Source organism: Tenebrio molitor, chromosome 3 (genome assembly GCF_963966145.1).
Source record: "Tenebrio molitor chromosome 3, icTenMoli1.1, whole genome shotgun sequence".
Classification (NCBI taxonomy): domain Eukaryota; kingdom Metazoa; phylum Arthropoda; class Insecta; order Coleoptera; family Tenebrionidae; genus Tenebrio; species Tenebrio molitor.
In genome coordinates this window covers 7,203,923-7,223,750 of record NC_091048.1, presented here as the reverse complement: position 1 = coordinate 7,223,750, position 19,828 = coordinate 7,203,923, and the positions used below count along the sequence as shown (strand labels likewise).

The window sequence follows — 19,828 nt, the reverse complement described above, 5'->3', positions numbered from 1 at the left end:
TTATAAAAATACATGTTTTAGTACCAAAGAAAATTCCAAGCAGTCATTTGTTTTCGAGTTATGACGTCATCGATAGTTTTTTTAAATGGAAACCCTCTATTTTTTTTCTTGATTCTGATAGCCCTTTTAATTGTCTAAATGATAGTGTAAAAATTTTGTTATCTTCCATAAGGAAATTTTTGAGAAAAAAAATACTAAAGTTGGAAAAAATAAATTTTATAACGAACAAAAACAAGTCAAAAAATCAAGTAGGTAAATCAAACAGTCAAATGTTACTGTCAATTTCTTTCGTATGTGTTATTTGTTTTACAAAACGTTTTCGAAAATGACTCATTTAACAGAAACACAACGTATAGAAATTTTAATTTTGATTGGGTGCTGGGATGAAACTAAAACAGGGGGAATTTCTTCATAAACTTGATTTTTGTCAACAAGCTGGGGGATGGCAATTCGAACATTTAATTCCATAATTTTAAGTACTTACTAACACAGTTTTTGACTTGTTTTTGTTCGTTATAAAATTTATATTTTCCAAATTTATTATTTTTTTTCTCAAAAATTTCCTTATGTAAGGTAACAAAATTTTGATACTGGTGTTTAGACAATTAAAAGGGCTATCAGAGTCAATAAAAAAAATAGGGGGTTTCCATTTAAAAAAACTATCGATGACGTCATAACTCGAAAACAAATGACTGCTTGGAATTTTATTTTGTATTAAAATATGTATTTTTATAAACTAAAAAAGACCTGTCCAAAGAATTTTTTGAAAAAAATTTTGTTTCATTTTTAATGAATTTATTCCATACTTTTGCCGCTGACTGTATATTAAGAATGCACGATGCGTCGACGAGATAAATAATTGCTAAATGTGTAGTTAGATCATTGATTTATCAATTTATCATACTTATTTTGACAGTGACTTGCTTTTGACGTTTTAGGAACTAGAAAATGTCAAAATTTCAAATTTCTCACTAAAAGCCGTTTTACAACCAACCGAACCTGTTACACATTGCTAAATTTTAGAAAAAATCCAACAGGTGGTGTTTCAATAGAAATGGCAGAGCCTATAGTAGGCTCGATCCTGGTTCCTAGGGGAGCTTTAGAGAGTTAAATTTGCATTGGCACTATTGGCAGCCTGGTTGCCACAGTACCACAGTAAATGCAAGCAAATCTAAATAGTAAACATATTTATAATTTATTTTTCACTCTAGAAACCAGGATGAAGCCAACTCTATTTAATATAAACTCCATCCATTTTCAATATATCCCGGGTGATCAAGAAGAACTGTTTAAGTTGGCAATACAATGAAAAAAATTTTTTTATTCGGCTATTTACAACACTGCAACCGGATATGTTTTGTGGGTTTATTTGACAGATATCTGACGTAGCATTAATAACGACAAAATGGTAGGTTATGAGAGTTAAAATTAACGGCAAAAAGAAATCAAAGTTGGAATTCGGAATGATAATCTAAAAATTAACTAAAGGAAATTCTCGAAGTGCTCCGCATTTTGCTCTAAACATAAATTAACTCTTCTCAAATGTCAAATTTGACTTGTCACTGATGCGGCTGTCAGTGTGAAGCCGTCAACAACCGGAAGTTACTCCGATTGTACCATTTAAAAATAAAATTCAGCATCACCAACTTAAACAGTCCTCCTTGATCATCCCGTACATTATTGTTAGGGCATTTTCTTTTTTTGTATTGCAATGAAAGTGTTTTATGTTTTCTAATATGTATTGAACATCCAAAGCGTTCGTTTTGAATTTGTCAAAAAATTTGACACTGTCAGATTATAATTATTGAAAAAAATATGATTAAGTAGCGATATCATGGAGGCCACAGGCAGTGTTACAAAGAGAATATGCCTCACTTTAAAGATACAACAAAGTGTTCACCGGTGTTTTAAAAACATTTGGGAAGTAAATGGTTCAAATTTGGGGAGGATTCCAGTTTACCGAGTGGTTGGGGGAATTTTTGCCGTTAGTTGATAAATTCACTTTTAATTTAAATTGATTTATTTAAAATGTTAGCTTCAATCTCCTACAGATATCTGAAGGAAAAGTACGGAGTAATTTCTGGATCGGGGGCACAGGCACAGAATGGAAAGGACGCACGATGGAACAGTGAAGAAATATTTACGCCGTTGTGCGCCTTTTTTAATTACAAGACCGCCGGCCTTCAGGCTTGACTTGAGAGGGTTTGCTCCTGAGCACTATTCATTTTGAATGTAGGTATCATGCTTCCACTCTGTGTCCTGCTCTGAAATCTTTTCATTAAAATCTGTTTATGTTTATTAAGGTACACCCACTTGCTGGTTTCAATGCCGGTATTTAATATTAACCTGTAGATAAGTACCATATTTTAAGTAAAATATTCAAAACTAAAGTCCATTCAAAAATCAAAAAACCACCAACGTCGCATTTTTCTCGATAATTACCATCGGCAACGCTGTTTAGTGTAAAATTTGGTGAGAATTGAAATTTTGAGGTTAAGTGTTTATTAAATGTCTTGTTTTTCTGGGCATGTTTAAGTAAAAATAATAAGAATCAATAAATAAATGAAACGTGCTGCTAATAAAACAATATGAATGGAATTCAAAGCAATTGAATTTTATTTTGAATCAAATAAATGTCATAATTGATGGTCACCAACCTAGTATGAAAAAATAGCTACCTAGGGTTTTTTAAATTTTACCAACCTAAAGCAACAGGTGGTGGTTTTTTGATTTTTGAATGGACTTAGTTTACTTTGCTTGATTGCGGGACTCGATTAGAGATTTGTCAAAAATTACAATAATCGTACATTATAACCTCTTCAACATACACATAACCTGAATTATTATCTGTGACATTGCATTTACAGTAGAAAAAAGTTGTATCCTATTACACCACAAAAGTTACTAAAAGCACTAGATTTAGTAGTGTATATTGAAAATGGATGGAGTTTACTAACTTTACCCTTGCCCTTGCGGCTTTCTAGCGCATGTGCATGTTGGCAATCCTGTAGCCTGTAGCGTGCATCGTGCAACGTGCAAGTAGTTTTTTATTTTGGTGTTCATGTGCAAGTTCGAACAGTGAGAGTGCGGCAAGTGAAATTGTAAGTTTTTCTTTTCATATTTTGTTTGTTAAGGTCATTATCACTGTCATAGTCGCTCACTTGCAATAGTTTGTTTATGGTTAAGATTTACTGATTGCGAGTGTAACACGAGTAGGGCCATTTTTAGGTTATGTTAACTTTTTGTAAAATCGAAGTTTCTGCTGAACGTGTTTATTATTCATGCTGTTGTATTTTACAGAATGAACTGTGCTGATCAGTGGACCGTTGTGTGTGGTTTTTGTGAGAGATGGATGGAGGATTTGGTATTTTGACGCCAACAAACGGAGACATCAGGTTTGGAAGTCGCTACTGAATGGTAAGTTTCCAAGTATTTAATTGTGGCTTTCTCAGAATGTGATAAATATGTTCAGTAAGTGGGTATACTAGGGCATTTTTTATCTCTGAACATATTCATTCCCTATGTTTAGTTTTAAAAAGCACAGATCAATTCATTCAGAATATTTGCTATGCAATCAATTTATACTCGAAGCATCCGTGGTTATTAAATATTGAATTAATGTTAAAAATTGTTCCGATTGATGGAATTGGTCTATCGGGATAAGTGACTGAAAAAAAGTCATGCACATTTCTTATGCTCTGATTAGCCTGGTAGGTATAAATGCATTATGTGTATAATTTAATTTATTTTTTCACAATTATAATTCAAAGATTTTTTTTTATTGTTAAGTAGCTATTTTGACGTAATGTTGGTTACCTGATTAAATACATACATGCATTGATCTGTGTTTTTTAAAACTGAACATAGGGACTAAGTATGGACTATGTTCAGTGTTAAAAAAATGTCCCGGTGTATCTAATTATCGCAGGTCATTGTTGCAGTAAATAATTGACAATAGGTCAATTATTTGACATGTCAGTTGCAGTGTTTCTAAGAAACAACCCTGCATTTGTGCAGTGTAAGATACCTCAATTTTATTTCAAGAATAGGAAAGATTTACCGAACGAAAGATAAAAGTTTCAAATATGAACAGATTTGCATACTAGAACCAAGTACAAAGACAATGTTGCCAACAAAACAAAATATTCTTGTTATCAAAAATAGGTAACTGTCTTCCAAAGCTTTAAAATCTTTCCAAAGTTTGATTGCATCTGTATAATCGTGTCAAAAATAAATTACTCCCTAGGATTTAGGGATATTAGCTGCTAGGTTGCCATAAATTTGGTTAGGTTGAAGGCTGTGTGGTTCTTGGTGACAAACAAAAGGTGTCTCAAAAATGTAATGCAGCAAATTCCTTGTAACGGTTGCATACGGCTAATTTCTCGCTAACTGATAGATGTTTTTTCGTTTCACAATCAGTTTTCGTTTCCGGCGGCATATTTATAGTATATTACCTTTGATTTTATATTACTAGATTGGCCACCTAAATGGAAAACCGTATGCAAGAAATTTTACTTTTGGATGCCACTGATAGAGAGCGTAGCAATCAACGAAACAAATTTTTACAGTCGACCGAATGAATTTGTGAGCACTAATTAGAGTTGATGAATATTCAGGCGAGCGGTTCTTTCTTTGCAACTTTTCACAGAATCACAGACAATTATGATGCCGCCGACAAGTACCTACCTACTTTCGATACATTGGTGGGCCCTCAAAGAACTGGGAAAATCCCAACATTTGGCGTCTGTTTGTCGCTATCCTGTGGCAAAATCCACATGAGGCAACGTCGAACGAAACAAACAAAAAAAGTACCTGCATAAGTACTGAGCGCAGTTCAGTTGAAGATTAAGCAACCCTTCTGATAACCTGACTACCTGTTCCTAATCTGTGCGCAGTTCGAGTGCCTCCAAATTTTCATAGGCAACCCGGCAGAAACATATATCCCCTTATTGTGAATAATTAGTTTCTGATTTTAATAAAGTATTACATTAATTACATTAATTTGCTCAAAATAAAATAATATGTATGTATTATCTGTTCACCTGATATCCGCACTGTCAGTGTCATTTTTTATTTAAATTGGTCGAATGTACATCAAAATTTCGACTTTTCTTTTGAGTGTACATTAAATCTAGTGATAAATAAATTGCTACTGTCAGATAGAAGAAGTTGGGTTATAAACTGGTGTTTCAAATTATTTTATTTAACGCTATTTAAGGTATTGCATCTAAATCTTCCTCAGAATAGAACTCCAATTCTGATCCTGAATCGGACGCGGCAAGAGAAATAATTGTTGGAGGAACATCAGCAATAGATAAATGACTCATATGCCTTTCTAATGTGGCAACATTATTTTACGTAAATTACCAAGTTAGTATAATAGGGATTTTAAATATTACCAACAGCTTGTCAACCTGACAGTGCGGATGTCAAGTGAACGGATAATACATAGTAGTCATAGTTCCGATTGTAGAAAAAATGTTGTGTGTGTTGCGAGCGCAAGTGTACTATTGGGAGCACGGAAATTCGGGCAGACTTGAAATTTGACTGATATAAGATGTGAAATAGGCTTTAGATGCTAGACGACTTAATAAACCTCATTTTAATATCTACTATTGTTGCATGTCATTTTGACAAATTGCATTCATCAATCCTGAAAAGTTGCAAGTGCTTAGATGTGATTTTCTGGAAACTAAACAGTCTTTTATTAAACTTTGGAAATTACAGTCGCGGACAAAAAAATAGGACAATATTTTTTCGCTAATGTAAGGCTCTATACTATTTCTATGGTTACTATTAAAATATTTATTTATTTATAAGCCAGGTTTACTTAACTCAATTTTAGTTAAATTTCGTAATAAGACTTGTCCCACTTTTTCTGTCCGTGACTGTAATAACTAAAATGTAAAATAATTGTGCATAACTGTTTATTTCGTCAAAATTAATTGTTATGACATTTATGACAATAAAGCTTAGACTACATTGGGTTTTTTTAAATGACATAAATAGCTGCCCGAAATTCCATGCTCCCAATAGTACATTGTCAATCTCTCAATCAACATCAACAATGTATCACTTTGCGTTCTTAATACACAAAGAACTACATATTTCGTGTTAGTTTCCTGAGATACATAACGTGAAAAGTCAACAAACAAACAGTTACCATTGATACTCGGGAATGAATTTTATAATAATTTTTTAAACTAAAACAATGATTTAGTGATTACAGTATGAAATAAAACGCATTGCGTTATATGTCCAGTAATATTTTAAACAGTAACTCGTCGCCTGGTCTGTTCCCGTCGCGTTCTGGAAACATTTCGAATTTCGACTCGATAGTGCGATACTCCCGTGCGATACTCCGAACTCCGCGCTTTATTTAAGTTACGACAAGCTTACTCTGGCGACAGAAACGTAACGTATGTCTAACCGAATTCACACAGCGGCAATAGGCGCTCCCTCTGGTATCCGCATCCAAAAGTTTGCAGAAAACTGGTTCCATTGGTGGCCAATCTAGTAATATAAAATCAAAGATATTACATACCGAGGAGGAAAGTGTTCCATTCCTGTCGAGAGAACAATAGTTTACCGAGAGGCTTGCCCTCGACTTTTCGCCGAGGTTTGTATACTATTTTATTCACAATCAATCATTTAATAAAACAAGCAACATTATAATAATAAAAAATAAGTAAAAACCAACCTCCGTAATATTATCATCGTTTATTTCGGCAAAATATTAAAACTTAGTAAAGAGTTTGCGGTAGCGCATTTTTCGTTATAAAAATTGTCGTTATGTTTTATAACGTCAAACTCATACAGAATTTATACCGTATACCGAATTTCCTTAACACTATTTCTGAAAATAAGGGAGCCAATCCGAAAATATTCCATTATGAAAAAGTGACAGTATACCCAATTTCATATTAATGTCAAATATTTTCATATTTTTGTTAATAAAAAATATTGTGCAAGATGCAGAATTGTTCGAAAATAATAACAGGAGTCTTAGAAAACATACCAAGTATTACTGAACAAAGAAGACGCTGTACGATCTGTGTCAGATAAGTGAATTTTGGTATAAAGTAAGTAGATGTTCTAAGTTTGATACTTTGTAGGTAGATCAGCATCTTTGCACAGTCATTGTTATTTCATGCACAATGTAGGTACTGGAAATGGTATTGAAGCTAATGTTATTGAAGTCACCGTGGAATCTGATGTGCCAGTGTCTCACATTGAGCAACAAAATTTTGAACGCAAACAGATGTGTGTTTGCGTTCAAAATTTTGTTTGTCAGTGAATAGTCTTTTTCTTTCCTCAAGAGCCCTTTGTACCACAATATATAAAATAAAATCATTTCTGTCATCTTGTTCGATTTGACATTCTAATTCTGTCATTCTAAGATTCTGTCATCAACTGTTATCTTATACCTCCGTTATTAATTTTTTTGTTGTTAACCGCACATCTGTTTCCTGCAATTTACGTTATATTTTGTTATACGGTAAAATTCTCGTATAACGTAACAGAAAATGCGCTAGCGCAAACTCCCTAATAGGCGCCCACGATTGAGATTGTATTAAATTTTAATTCAAAAAAGTCAAACCAAATTGACAAAATGAACAAACAAAATGTGCGATAGTAAAATAGAGTGTACCCTCCCCAGAATTGCGGGAATCCGCACACAAATTATAGTGCATTCATTTAAAATGTTGGGTTTTCTAATAAAACTTGCCTGCTTTGACACTTGTCCGAAACTCAGTGAATCTAAAACTGTGTTCAATATATTCGGGTCCAAAATTAAAGAATGGTGGGATCGAGATCAACTTTTAGAAGACCCAGTGAAACCATTAACATTTGTTGCCAATACTGGTGAATCATCTAGTGAATTTGATTCAGATGACGATTAATTTTTTATTTGTTTGCGTATTTTATTATTTATTTTTTACTTACTTTAAAAGATACATGTAATGGATACTTTACTAATTACTCTTATTTTTTTATTAAGTAATCTTATTTTGTGAAATACATTATTTAAAATCAACAATCTCTTTACATTTTTTTGGTCACTGATCACAAAATGTGTTTTAATTTTTTTTTACTTGTGAATATTTTAACGTCTCTTTCTTTTGCTCGTCAATAAGATGGTGAAAGTACGACGTGGTACCAGTTTTATATGAACAGAGGGATTCCTACTTTACGGTACCGATACAATGAAAATTTGCCGCTTTCGTAATTTATGGTGTGTTGAGTTTACACCTTTACCCAAACGTTTAAAATGAATGCCCTATAACACTCAATCTCTTTCCTGAGAAAAACAAATTACGATACCAGAAAAACGTACAGAGATTTTCGAGATTGGTGCGACAGTAGCGCCACCACAGGTTAGTTATGGGTTTCATTACTAACCGCTTACGACTCATTACTGACTCCTCTTTTCACCATTACTGACCGGTTGATGAGTACACGAGTAATCGCTCACTTTCTAACCTATAAGAGGTTAGAAAAGCTGTACGTTACTAACCGATTGTGAATAAAAGTAACATCGTTATTGACGATTCCAGCTATCAATGAGCTATCTGGTGAGAATTGTGTGCAAAATGTTAAAGCAGATACAAGCTGTTGTTTGTTAAAGTGGTTTGTGTTTTTTAGACAAAATGAGGGTTTAATCGAAGTTTATTTATAAAAATGACTAAAAACTAGATCAGCAAAACAAATTGTTGTATTTTTGGCTGTAACACGTGCCGAAAAAACGAACCAGAAGCATGTTTTCATTTATTTCCGCCTAAAAGCAAATTATGTTTACATCGAAAATGTTTTCGGTTTTAAAGACCTGGAAGAGAGAAGGAAAGCATAGGAAAATGCTTTATTAATGGGAAAACCTGCATCTAATTATGTGAGGGTCTGTGGAAAACACTTTAAATGAGAAGAATACATTTGTAAGTTAAATAGTATTTTGAGGTTATATATTGAAATGATTTATTTAAGCATTACCTGCAGAGATCAAAAAACCACGTTTGAAAGAAAATGCCATTCCTTCTGTAAATTTACCTATGAAAATATTTTCTCAAAAAACAAATGAGAATAGTTTTAGGGGAACAAAAAGACAAATGTTAAAGGAAGAATCTGATGTCACAAATTACACCACATCTGATTTGTGTGAAGATGAACTAATGCTGTTGATAGTTTATTAAATTTACAATCAATTTTTGTGAACTTTCAACAAAACTATCATGTTGAGGATAAAGGTGTTCAAGTGACACGTGGTGATTTAGTTACATTTATTTGTAAAATAGAGAATGATAAACATTTGAATTCACTCACTATTGTTATCAAACTTTAAATTGTTAAATGATATCTGTTCACTAGTTAAATACTGTTATCCAACAGTATGCACTCATAAGCTTTCTGTCGAGGATAGAGTGTTGTTGGTATTTTCCAATTAAAAACAGCTATTAAACTCAATATAATTGCCTTTTTTTTCATCTTTCACCCAGTACATACCGAGAAACATTTAATTAATATGATTGTACAATAACATGCATCTAATCATATGAGGGTCTCTGGAACACACTTTAGAAAAGAAAACTACATTTGCAGGTTAAATAGTATTTTAAGGTTATATTTTTACATGATTTATATTTATTTTATATAAAACATACATATACAGAGTGTCCCCAAAAAAAGACGAGTCCATAGCTCCCTTATTTATCGGAGGATTAATTATCTATACACCAAATCAAATGGTTGTTAGTAGGCTACAAAACGGCTTAATAAATTCACGTATAGCTCCAAGGGCTTCAAGACTGAACTGTCAAAACATTTTTTTTCAAATGGGATTACATACTTTTTTTTAGTAATTCTGATTGAGATTTTAATTCTGAAAGCAACAATGTATCACAAGTATAACTTCACAAAAAAAAAACCACTAACCTTTGAAACAAATGACGAGCACCAAGCGAAAAGCTATCAAAATGTATTGCGTTACAATGTAATAACCAAATTAAGGTAGCTGGAAAAACAAATGACAGATAATAACATGTGGGATTGCGCAAATATGCCGCCAATGTTTAGCGCAAAACATAGAACATAGACGATAGTAGTGTTTTTTAAATACTTTTTTGTGAATTTTTGGTATTTAAGTGTATATTTGTGATACATTGTTGTTTTCAGAATAAAAATCTCTCTTTTGGGGACACCCTGTATAATATACATAAAATGTGTTAAATCTTACAATACAAATTATTGAGCCATGATGTTTTGCCACTCACAACAAAAAATTTATACAACCTGGACAATAAACACGGCGAAATATGTTTGCAAGTACATCAGCTGCAGCTACTTCGACGTTGTTATCGTTAACAGATAACTGTCTCTTCTAATTTCATGTGGAGCACTACTTAAGGCACTTGTTTGTAGACACAATCCAAAAATTTCCTACCTTGTTTCCACTACTTTAATAACACCACATAAAATTAAACCTTCGCACACAACACTTCTTCGCCTTCCACAACACATCTGCGTTCTCCTGTTGTCTCTAAATAAGTTAAAATTTTGTGTAACCCTAAGAAAACCACCACAAAAGCCGCAAATTCACGTAAAACCAACAACAAAACAATGCACAAACATAAGCAGAATCGAGCGGTATATGACTTAAAATCTGGCAACAGTGCGCGCTCAGTGGCGCCCCCAATGGTAGCCGAAATCGCCAATAGATTGGCGGCTTTCCCCTCCCTACTACAATTTCTACTGAAAAGTTAGCGGAATCGTCGGCCAAGCGATAGTTGTATCACACTGCGGGAAATTCAAATGCTGCCTTTCATAACTTTCGTAATGTTTATTTTTTGTAAGAAATCTGTAACATGTGTTAATAAAAAAAAAATCATGGATTAATGAAAACACATGTTACAAATTTTTTACAAAATGAAGTTTAAAAATATTCTAAAGCTAGTTTAACACGATTCTAAATTTTTTAGAAAATTTGTTATAAAATGAGAGAGACCCTCGATCAGGACCAATGAACGATCAGGATCATAGTCTGTCTTTGTCAGATCCGGATCGTTCATTGGTCCTCTTTCATTTTCTAATAAATTTTCTACAACATTTAGCATCGTGTCAAACTAGCTTAACAAATAAAACATGTATTTAATCTGAAAAATGTATTTTAAAAAAAATCTATCAAAATCAGAGCGACCAATTTTCAACAAGTACCGAGTGACTATAAATGATTGAAGGAAAATAGTGGATTGGCAACATTGATGGAGTTGGTAGTCCAAATCTTCTCGTGCATCATCTGACAATCGCTTCTATTTAGGTTAGGTTAAGTCACGAAGTACATTGGCGTTACAAAACAATCAACAAACTTTACTAGAATATTACAAAATACAGCTAAAGAAGATGTTCAAAGTGTTGGCCCCCTTGCTGTAAGCAAAGTTGAACTCTGTTTGATAAATTATTGAAAACATTAATTAACATTTCAGGCCCCACGTTTCCTATTGCTTCTTCAATCGCATGCTGCAATTCTTCCAAATTGTTAATGGGATTGCGAAACACAACATTCTTTAGATATGGAAACAAAAAGAAGTCCAGTGGGGTCATGTCGGGTGACCTACTTGGCCACAAACCTGAGCTAATTAAACGTCCTGGGAAAAACTCTTCTAAATAATTAATTGTGGCCCGTGCAGTATGTGCAGTGGCAGAGTCTTGCTAATAATAGCCGTTTGTGAGTTCGATGTCGTCCAGTTGATTTAAAAATGGGTCTACAAGAAGTATTCGGTATCTTTCTGCATTAATTGTTTCGTGAAAAAATATCGGCCCAATAATTCGCCTTCGCGACATTGCAACCCATGCGCCGATTTTAAGTGGGTGCAGTGGCACTTGAATTACATTATGTGGATTGTGATCAGACAATGTTCTGTAATTTTGTGAGTATATGAACCCAGACAAATGGAACCATCCTTCATCAGAAAAGAAAGTGATGTCTTGCTGGTCAACATTATCAAGCAAATTGTTGTTATACCAATTACAAAACTGGATTCTTTGGAGGTAATCAGGAGGGTGAAGTTGTTGGACCATTGTAAATTCGTATGGGCGTAAATGCAAGGATTTTTTCAGGATCTTTCGAGAGGATTCATAACAAAGTCCTGAAAAGAGGGAAAATGTAGGAAATGTTAAGAGAACAGGTCATTCGTCAATGGGAACCTATTTGTTGGGATAAACGACGTATCGAAATGTGAGGATGTTCCTCGACAATTTCTTCAACACTTTGCACAACATCAGGTGTAGCAACAGTGGGACAACCAGTAGATTTGCCTTTTCCCACATTACCAGTACTTACAAAGCGTTCAACTATTCGCCCACAGTGTTGTGCAAAATTAGGATATTCGATTTGTTCTTCAGGATAGGTTTCAACAAATTGTTCATAAGCTGACTGCTGTGAATACAGCCAATGGCCATTTTCATTTTGCAATCCACTGCGAAAATATGCCATTACAATAAATGTGCTGTGCTTTATTGTAAAAACCATTTTTTTAAATAAAGTTCGAAACTGTCGATTTAGATCTTTTTGACGTTTGTTTCAATTTTGAAAATTGCGTGTGTCATACCAACGATGTTGCCAACTAAAGATTTCAAATGTGTCGCCAACATAACAAAATAATTTTCAATCATTTATAGTCACTCGGTAGATGTGAAGTATGTCTTAACTTTACTACTAACCTGTCAATGTGTTGACCACTTTTCTTGTGTTGTATTGTTATATACTTATACTGCACCGAAAAATTAACGCATAATTTAGAAAATTAATCGTATTGCTTTTTAGAAAATTATCACTGCCATTTGGAAACCAAAAATGTTCATTCGCATTATCTTAAAGTTTAAATCCGATACTCATTACAAAACCACTTTTCATAATGCATCATTTAAAATTAAAATTTAAAGTTTTTACACAGTATGCGCTAATTTTGCGGCGCAGTGTAGATAATATTGTCCTCATAGCTCATAGAAAAATATAAAACGATTTCATGCGCTACCTGGAGGGATTGGACACAGAATAATTCTGGCAATTCATAGCAGTCGGCATTTTATTAATTATCATGTGAACAGCGCGCCTGCTTAATTAATGAAAATACTTTTTCATCACTCGTCTGTATCAATACAAGAAATGAAACACTTATACAGCGTGTCCCAGAATTAGCGCCATACCCTTGTATGGCAGATACAGAATCGTTAAAGAACTCATATTTGTAAAAAAAAAGGTCCAGGCTTCAACGGTTTAAGACTTAGATACTATTAAAATTGACCAATGAGGAGACAATTTTTCAAATTGAACTTAAGGACGTTGAGAGTGAGCCATGTAAAAAATCTAAATCCAAGTATTAATGAAGTTTGAATGATTTTTTTTTTGACAATACTGACGTTTCTAAATGTCATAGATAGATGGTTATTTTAAAGAAATTCCATGATCACAAAAAAAAAAACTACAAAAACCTTTATAAGAAACCATCGTATTCAATAACAATTAATTTCACATAAGATGTTCAAACTGCCTTCCACCCACTTCAGTACACAGAGCTGCTCGTCGCAGCAAGTTATTTTGAACATTTCGTAACATCTCAGGTGTCAGAGTCGCAATAGACTCCTGCAGTCTGTTTTGCAATTCTTCCAAAGTGTCCACTGGCTCACGGTATATGTAGTCTTTAAATTGATTCCACAGAAAAAAATCCACTGGCGTGACATCTGGAGATCTTGGAGGCCAAGCTACAGGACCTCCTCGACCGATCCATTTATGCGGATTCCATGTATTCAGTACTTGCTGGGTTAACCTTGAATTGTGGGGAGGGGCACCGTCATGCTGAAATCACATTTGTCTCCTCAAGTTTAAATCGATGTCTTCTAATCTCATTTTTTCTTGTAGCACTTGTTGGAATTTTTTCAATCTTCCTCGAATGGTAGGAAGCATTATCCATCACAATTACGGAATTTTCTTCCAAAGTAGGTAACACTCTTTTGAACCATTCTTTAAAAACAGTGGAGTTCATCTCTTCATGGTAATCTCCTGTCTTTCTGGATTAAAAAATTAGTGATCCACTTTCGACAAATCCGTCTTCTGATCCTATATGCAGGACAGTTAGTCTCTTCCCTTTTCCGGAGGGATTTTTTAACCCAGTTGACAATCCATGGATAAAATCTATATCTTGCACTGGTAACAGACATGTCGGTCCAGACTCTTTTTACAGTGTGACCAGCATTTACCCATGTTTCATCCAGGTAATAAATTTTGCGATTGGATTCTCTATAATTCCTAATCTGTCTCAAAAACCGTCGTCTCTATGAAATAATTTCATCCTTCTCTTTTAGAATACTATTTCGAGCTCTTCCTTTAAGTCTGAAATGAAAGACATTTTTACAAAATGGAAAACAAGAACATCTCTTTACTCACCGAAAATGAATCTCTTTTAACAAGGTACACGGTGTTGTTTTTTTTTTAATTTGGGAGATCGTCGTTCTCATTTACTGCAGCAAAAACTTTTTTAATGGTTGGCGGTTCATTTCTTAAAAAGAACGAATGTAGAGGTCTTCCATTATCTCGTGAACCAGCGCAGAACGGCCAACTTTGTTCGCTGCGTTAGATACTGGGCGATCCAAAAACATTAGACACATATTTTCATTCTCAGTCTGGCTTTCGAGTAGTACTGGTCTTGTGTTTCCTTGCGTTTTCGTTGTGTTTTTGGCTTTAATTTGAACAAATCAGTCTTTATCAAATTACAATAATTAAGATATTTAGAAATATTTTTAATTGAAACATTTTCATTTTGAGAATTTTCGAAGGATGATGTTTTTAGAATTCACTTTATCCCTAGCTGACTCCGCCCTCGCGCAGGTTTGGTTCACGCCATAATGGAAGACCATTCGTCTAATCAAGTGCTTCTGTTCATCTGTCATCTTATTCTAAATAGCCCTACTTCTATGGTACTTTTTTGGAGGATTAAATTCTGGGTTGTTTTGGTGTTCATTCAGAAGAGTATATGCAGTACTTACACCTATTCCTAAACAAAACCACAAAATATCGAAAATTTAGCAGCAGGCTCTCTTATTTTGAATGATTATATTACCTGCAGATTTGGCAGTCAAGTCAACAAGTTTACTTTTTGTCTGTTCAGGATGTTTTTCTTTTTATATTTTGAAAGTATTCATAATGGCCATTTTTTCTTCAACGGAAAGATGCCTCCTAACTCTTTTCCTAACTCTTTTCTTAGGTGGTGACAATACAATGTTGTTATCCATTACTTTTTGATAAGAATAAACACTTAAAAAACAACACGGTAATAGAGAAATGATTTTTTTTTTGTAAATACTTACCACTTCCTAATTAATTGTAAACAAAGTCTTGAAAAAGACTGTTTTATGAGTAAAATTTAATCACTAAATTTAAATAAAACACCGAAAACACAAGAGCACGAAGCATACAACGAGACAGCAAGACGCTTTGCAACGAGACCGTGGAAGCTTGAAAATTTTAGCTTCGTGCATTGAGCTGGACCATATTTTTAACGCGCGCCTTTTAGCCAATGGGAAACCATCCCCCGAAAATCACCTGAAGATAACGCCAGTTTATTACTCCAGCTGTTGGCCCAAGTATAGTTACAGTGACCCGTAACGTTGCCGCACCCCTAACGTATTGACAGATTTCATGTTAAATATTGTAGGTTATGTTATTCCAATTTGTATTTTGTTGAGAAGCCAGAGAGGTACATTCATTTGATTTGCATCAAAACGTTGGACAAATACACTTTCTCTAAAAATTCCGCCGTCACTTTCAGATTCGTAATGTAGTACAGTGCAACCTCGTTAATCCGAATCATTTAAAACCAGAGCGATTCGGATGATCAAAATATTCGAACTATCGAAGCACATTATTTTAATGTCTTTTTTCAAGATTTATCAATAAAAATAAAACATGTTGGAACAACTTATCATCTTTATTATTTAATGAAAACAACTTAACATACTATTTAAAAAAAAAGTCAGTAATTTTCTTTTGTTTCACGATTTTTTGATTCAAAATGTAAGCATTTTCTCGAAGCCGTTGGAGAACAAGAAGATCGCTGAGTGGAGCGTCGTTCTCTTCTGCCCATTTAAAACATGTTTCAAAACATTTAATGGCATCTATATTTGTAACAGTTTTGAGAACTTCAGTTTCTGGAACATTCTCGTTCGGTTCAGTATTCAGGCTCTCATCTAAAGGTAATAAATTCTCGTCTTCAAAAAGCCACCCATCTCTTTCTTCATCAGTGATAACAATATCATTCCCCACAGTAGAATTCAGCAGTTCGCCAACATCATTCAACTCTTGTGAGATTGAACACAGGTTCTGCCTTAGTGTGCTGAGTGGAATTAAATCTTCGGCTTCATAGTCTGAATCTGGGTTCTCAAGAGTTTCTTTGTGAAGAATTTTGTGCCAACATTTAGTGATGATGTTTGGAGAAACCTTTTCCCAAGCATTGTAAAGCAAATATGTAGCCTCCTTTAGAGTAATTTTTTTTAGACTACTAGCAATGTCATCTTCGTTAGTCAAAATCCTTATTAACAAACTTTTTCGATAGAATAATTTAGTTAGACGAATTATGTTTTGATCCATTGGTTGGATGAGTGCTGTACAGTTTGGTGGCAAAAACATTGTCATAACGTTACCATCGTTGCTGACCAGTTCTTCTTCAGATCCATGACTTGAAGCATTGTCTATAAGTAGCAATGCCTTTTGCGGCAAATTTTTACTTCTTTGAAATCTCTGTACATTTTTAACGAAACAATTATGAAACCAATCTTTGAATAGTGATGATGTCATCCACGCATTCTTGGAAGCTTTATAATCTACTGGGATCTGGGAATTTTTAAACGCCCTAGGATTTTGAGCTTTGCCAATTACCAACGGTTTTAACTTGTTTGAGCCATCCGCATTTGCACACAACAGGAAAGTCACACGTTCTTTAATAGTTTTTCTCCCGGGAGCATTTTTTTCTTGAGACAGAACTAATGTCTTGTCAGGTAACATTTTCCAATAAAGTGCTGATTCGTCAGCATTGTAAATTTGGACGGAAGAAAGTTTTAGTTCTCTAATCTTTTCCTTCAACTTAATTATGAATGGATCCACAGCATCTTGGTTGTTGGACAGTTTTTCACCACATATCTTTATGGAGCGTAATCCATACCGTGATCGAAAATTAGCTATCCAGCCTCTACTGGCTTCAAAATTTGTTGTACCATAAATTTGCGTGTGAAAAATTTTCGCTCTTGTAGCAAGAATCTCGTAAGAAACAGGAACATGTCGAGCTCGCTGTGTACAAAACCACTCATATAGGCGTTTCTCCATTTCTTCAAATTCTGCCTTCCTAAGAGTTTTTCTGGATCCAGAATAACAGTGCTCAATAAATCTACAATATGTAATCAAATAAGGAGTACATAACGAAAAATTCAAAAATTTACCGTTTAATATTTTGTCTGTTTCTTTTAATGTTTGAAATTGTAGATGCGCCTACATTATATTCACTTGCCAAATTCTTACCAGTTTGGCCACTATCGATTTTTTTCAATATTGCGCTTTTTTGCTTAAGAGTTAACGTTACATGTTTTCGCTTTGGCGCCATTGTGAAAACTGAATACTTTCCCATGCAGTGAACTTGGGAAACCAAAGATGCCTAATGTGCCAAACGAGTATAATTTGTATATGTAAGGGCACGTACGTATGAATTAAAAGCGTCTGGACGTGAGTTTTGATAAATTCGGATTAACGAAACCAGACGAATTCGGATTATAACGTATACAATGATAAATAAAAACCTATTCGGATTATTGAAGAATTCGAATTACTGCGCTTCGGATTAACGAGGTTGCACTGTATTGTAGAAGCCAAATCGGTTCCGTTTCCTATTTATTAGGCGCGTTTTACATTGACGGGTTCTTCTTCTTTTTTAAAAAAGAAACGCTGCAGATGTTGCAGTCAGCAACCACAACATTCCCAGAACCATGTCTTGTTCATCATCCATAAAACTTCCCGACATTTTTATTTGCTTTGCTAAATCTGTCAATTATTTACTGGTATTAAATAGGTATTACCAAGGCGGTCTCTATTTTAACAGGCCAGGACACTGGCCGTGGTGCCAAATTTCTTAGTGGGCCATTCCATAGCATCCTGAATTTCAAAAATATTGGCACTTCCATAGAAAGGCGGTTCATTCAAAAATCATTTTGACAAGACAATTAATTGTGCAATTAATTTCAGTAATTGAAAAATAAACATGCCACACAAATGTTGTATTCTCGTAGATACCCAATTGCAAGTCAAATTATGCTTCAAGTAAGTCTTCCTACGTTAGCGTTTTCAAATTCCCATCGAAGAAAATTAGAATGCAAGAATGGATGCGGATTTTGGAACTAGAAAACTGGCGCGTGAGGTCTTTGTTGCTCGTTCCATTAGGTCTAAAATCCATTTTAAATTATAAACCTGTATTGATGGTAGGGTCCATACACCCGAGTGGTTAGCTTTAGCAGTTCTTATTTATTTTCAACAATTCATACTGCACCTTTATTGGTCTTTAATGGTCTCTGTGTACGACTTCAGAAAAAAAAATCTTGTCCTGAGCTATACAGTGTACAGGTGGCATGTGTTGGAATTTGCACTCGAGCTAACGCAATCAAGGTGAACTAAAAGGACTTCTATCTTCATTTTGGATAGGATACTTGTTCAGAATACAGGACTATGAAATTTTACTAACAATAGCTATCTTATAAAACCGGATACACATAATTACCTTGACTTGATCACCTGATATACTTTGACTGAAGTAAAGTTGCAATACGAGAATTAGAAAAATCTTTCAGTGATGATTAACTGACAGCTAACAATGACAAAATAGTGAGTGACAGTGAGTGATCACAAAACTTCAAAACTAGTAACTTTTTTTAAAGGTTGGCGAAGCAACGTTGTCAGACGTTAGTGGGCCATTCCACAGACCACTTTCTGAAGTCAGTGTCACGGCCTGTTAAAATAGAGACCGCCTTGGTATTACACAATTAAGGCAGATTTGAGCACTATTGATGTCGTTGTGAAAGCATGCGTTTGCTTACATAATTATTGATAATGGAGGAAAAGCAAACGGTAGCATCCACATATTGTCCACCTGGATTTGTCGATACAGAGGATCGAGCAAATGGTGCTTGGCGGCAAGAAGTACAGCCTCTACAAGCAGTAGGTCGTTTAGCAGCCAATAATGCTACACGACAAGCATACTTACTGCGAGATCACTTGGCTTCATATTTTCACTCTCCTAGTGGACAAGTACTATGGCAAGTTGAATACGTAACTCGGGGTCGTTTTCCTAACTAAATAATGAGTGCAATTTTCATTATTAAAAAAACAAAATTTATGGACGTATATTTTATTAGGAAGTAAATTAAAATTATTGCTTAAAAATAAATTTGTTTGTCTTAATTCTCATAACTTAAAGGTAAAAAAAACACTAATCATCCTGTTCTAACAGGGAAAGAAGTTCCCGTTTAAGTCTTTTTTTTTTGCGGAGATTCTTCCATTTTATTTAGACGGGCTCCTATGTATTGCCCAAATATTTCATCCGCTGTTAAGCGAACTCTATTTTGGAAATGGGACCCAATCGTCCGAGCGGTGCTGACGATCTCCGACAGCATTTGATTTGATGGCGCCTGTTTTCCTTTGCCAGTTCCTATTAAGAAAACAATTTCATTTCCACTAGGCACAGTATCATATTACTTACGCCCAGTTGGTACTTGTTGTGTGCGTTCTGTGTTGTCACTGGTCAAT

At 34.4% G+C, this 19,828-nt stretch overlaps 2 protein-coding genes across 5 annotated transcripts in view; one reads left to right on the top strand and one right to left on the bottom strand.

Moving 5' to 3' along the window:
* The first annotated feature begins 2,979 nt into the window (after nucleotides 1–2,979).
* Nucleotides 2,980–19,828, top strand: part of LOC138126984 (uncharacterized) — a 129,627-nt gene continuing 112,778 nt past the window's right edge. For 2 of the 4 annotated variants that reach the window (XR_011158034.1, XR_011158033.1), the window contains exons 1-2: nucleotides 2,980–3,101; nucleotides 3,301–3,417. The gene's annotated coding sequence lies outside the window, so the exon portion shown is untranslated. The remainder of the gene's footprint in view (nucleotides 3,102–3,300; nucleotides 3,418–19,828) is intronic. The other 2 variants (XR_011158036.1, XR_011158032.1) reach the window with 2 other exon arrangements.
* On the bottom strand, nucleotides 16,004–17,560 carry LOC138125768 (jerky protein homolog-like). Its single transcript, XM_069041255.1, has one exon. The coding sequence runs from the start codon at nucleotides 17,363–17,365 to the stop codon at nucleotides 16,004–16,006; it is 1,362 nt and encodes a 453-aa protein (XP_068897356.1). The 5' UTR covers nucleotides 17,366–17,560.

Bases quoted from the DNA above. Each gene is read 5' to 3' on its own strand.
- LOC138125768 (XM_069041255.1), bottom strand. From the start codon at position 17,365: ATGGAGAAACGCCTATATGAGTGGTTTTGTACACAGCGAGCTCGACAT.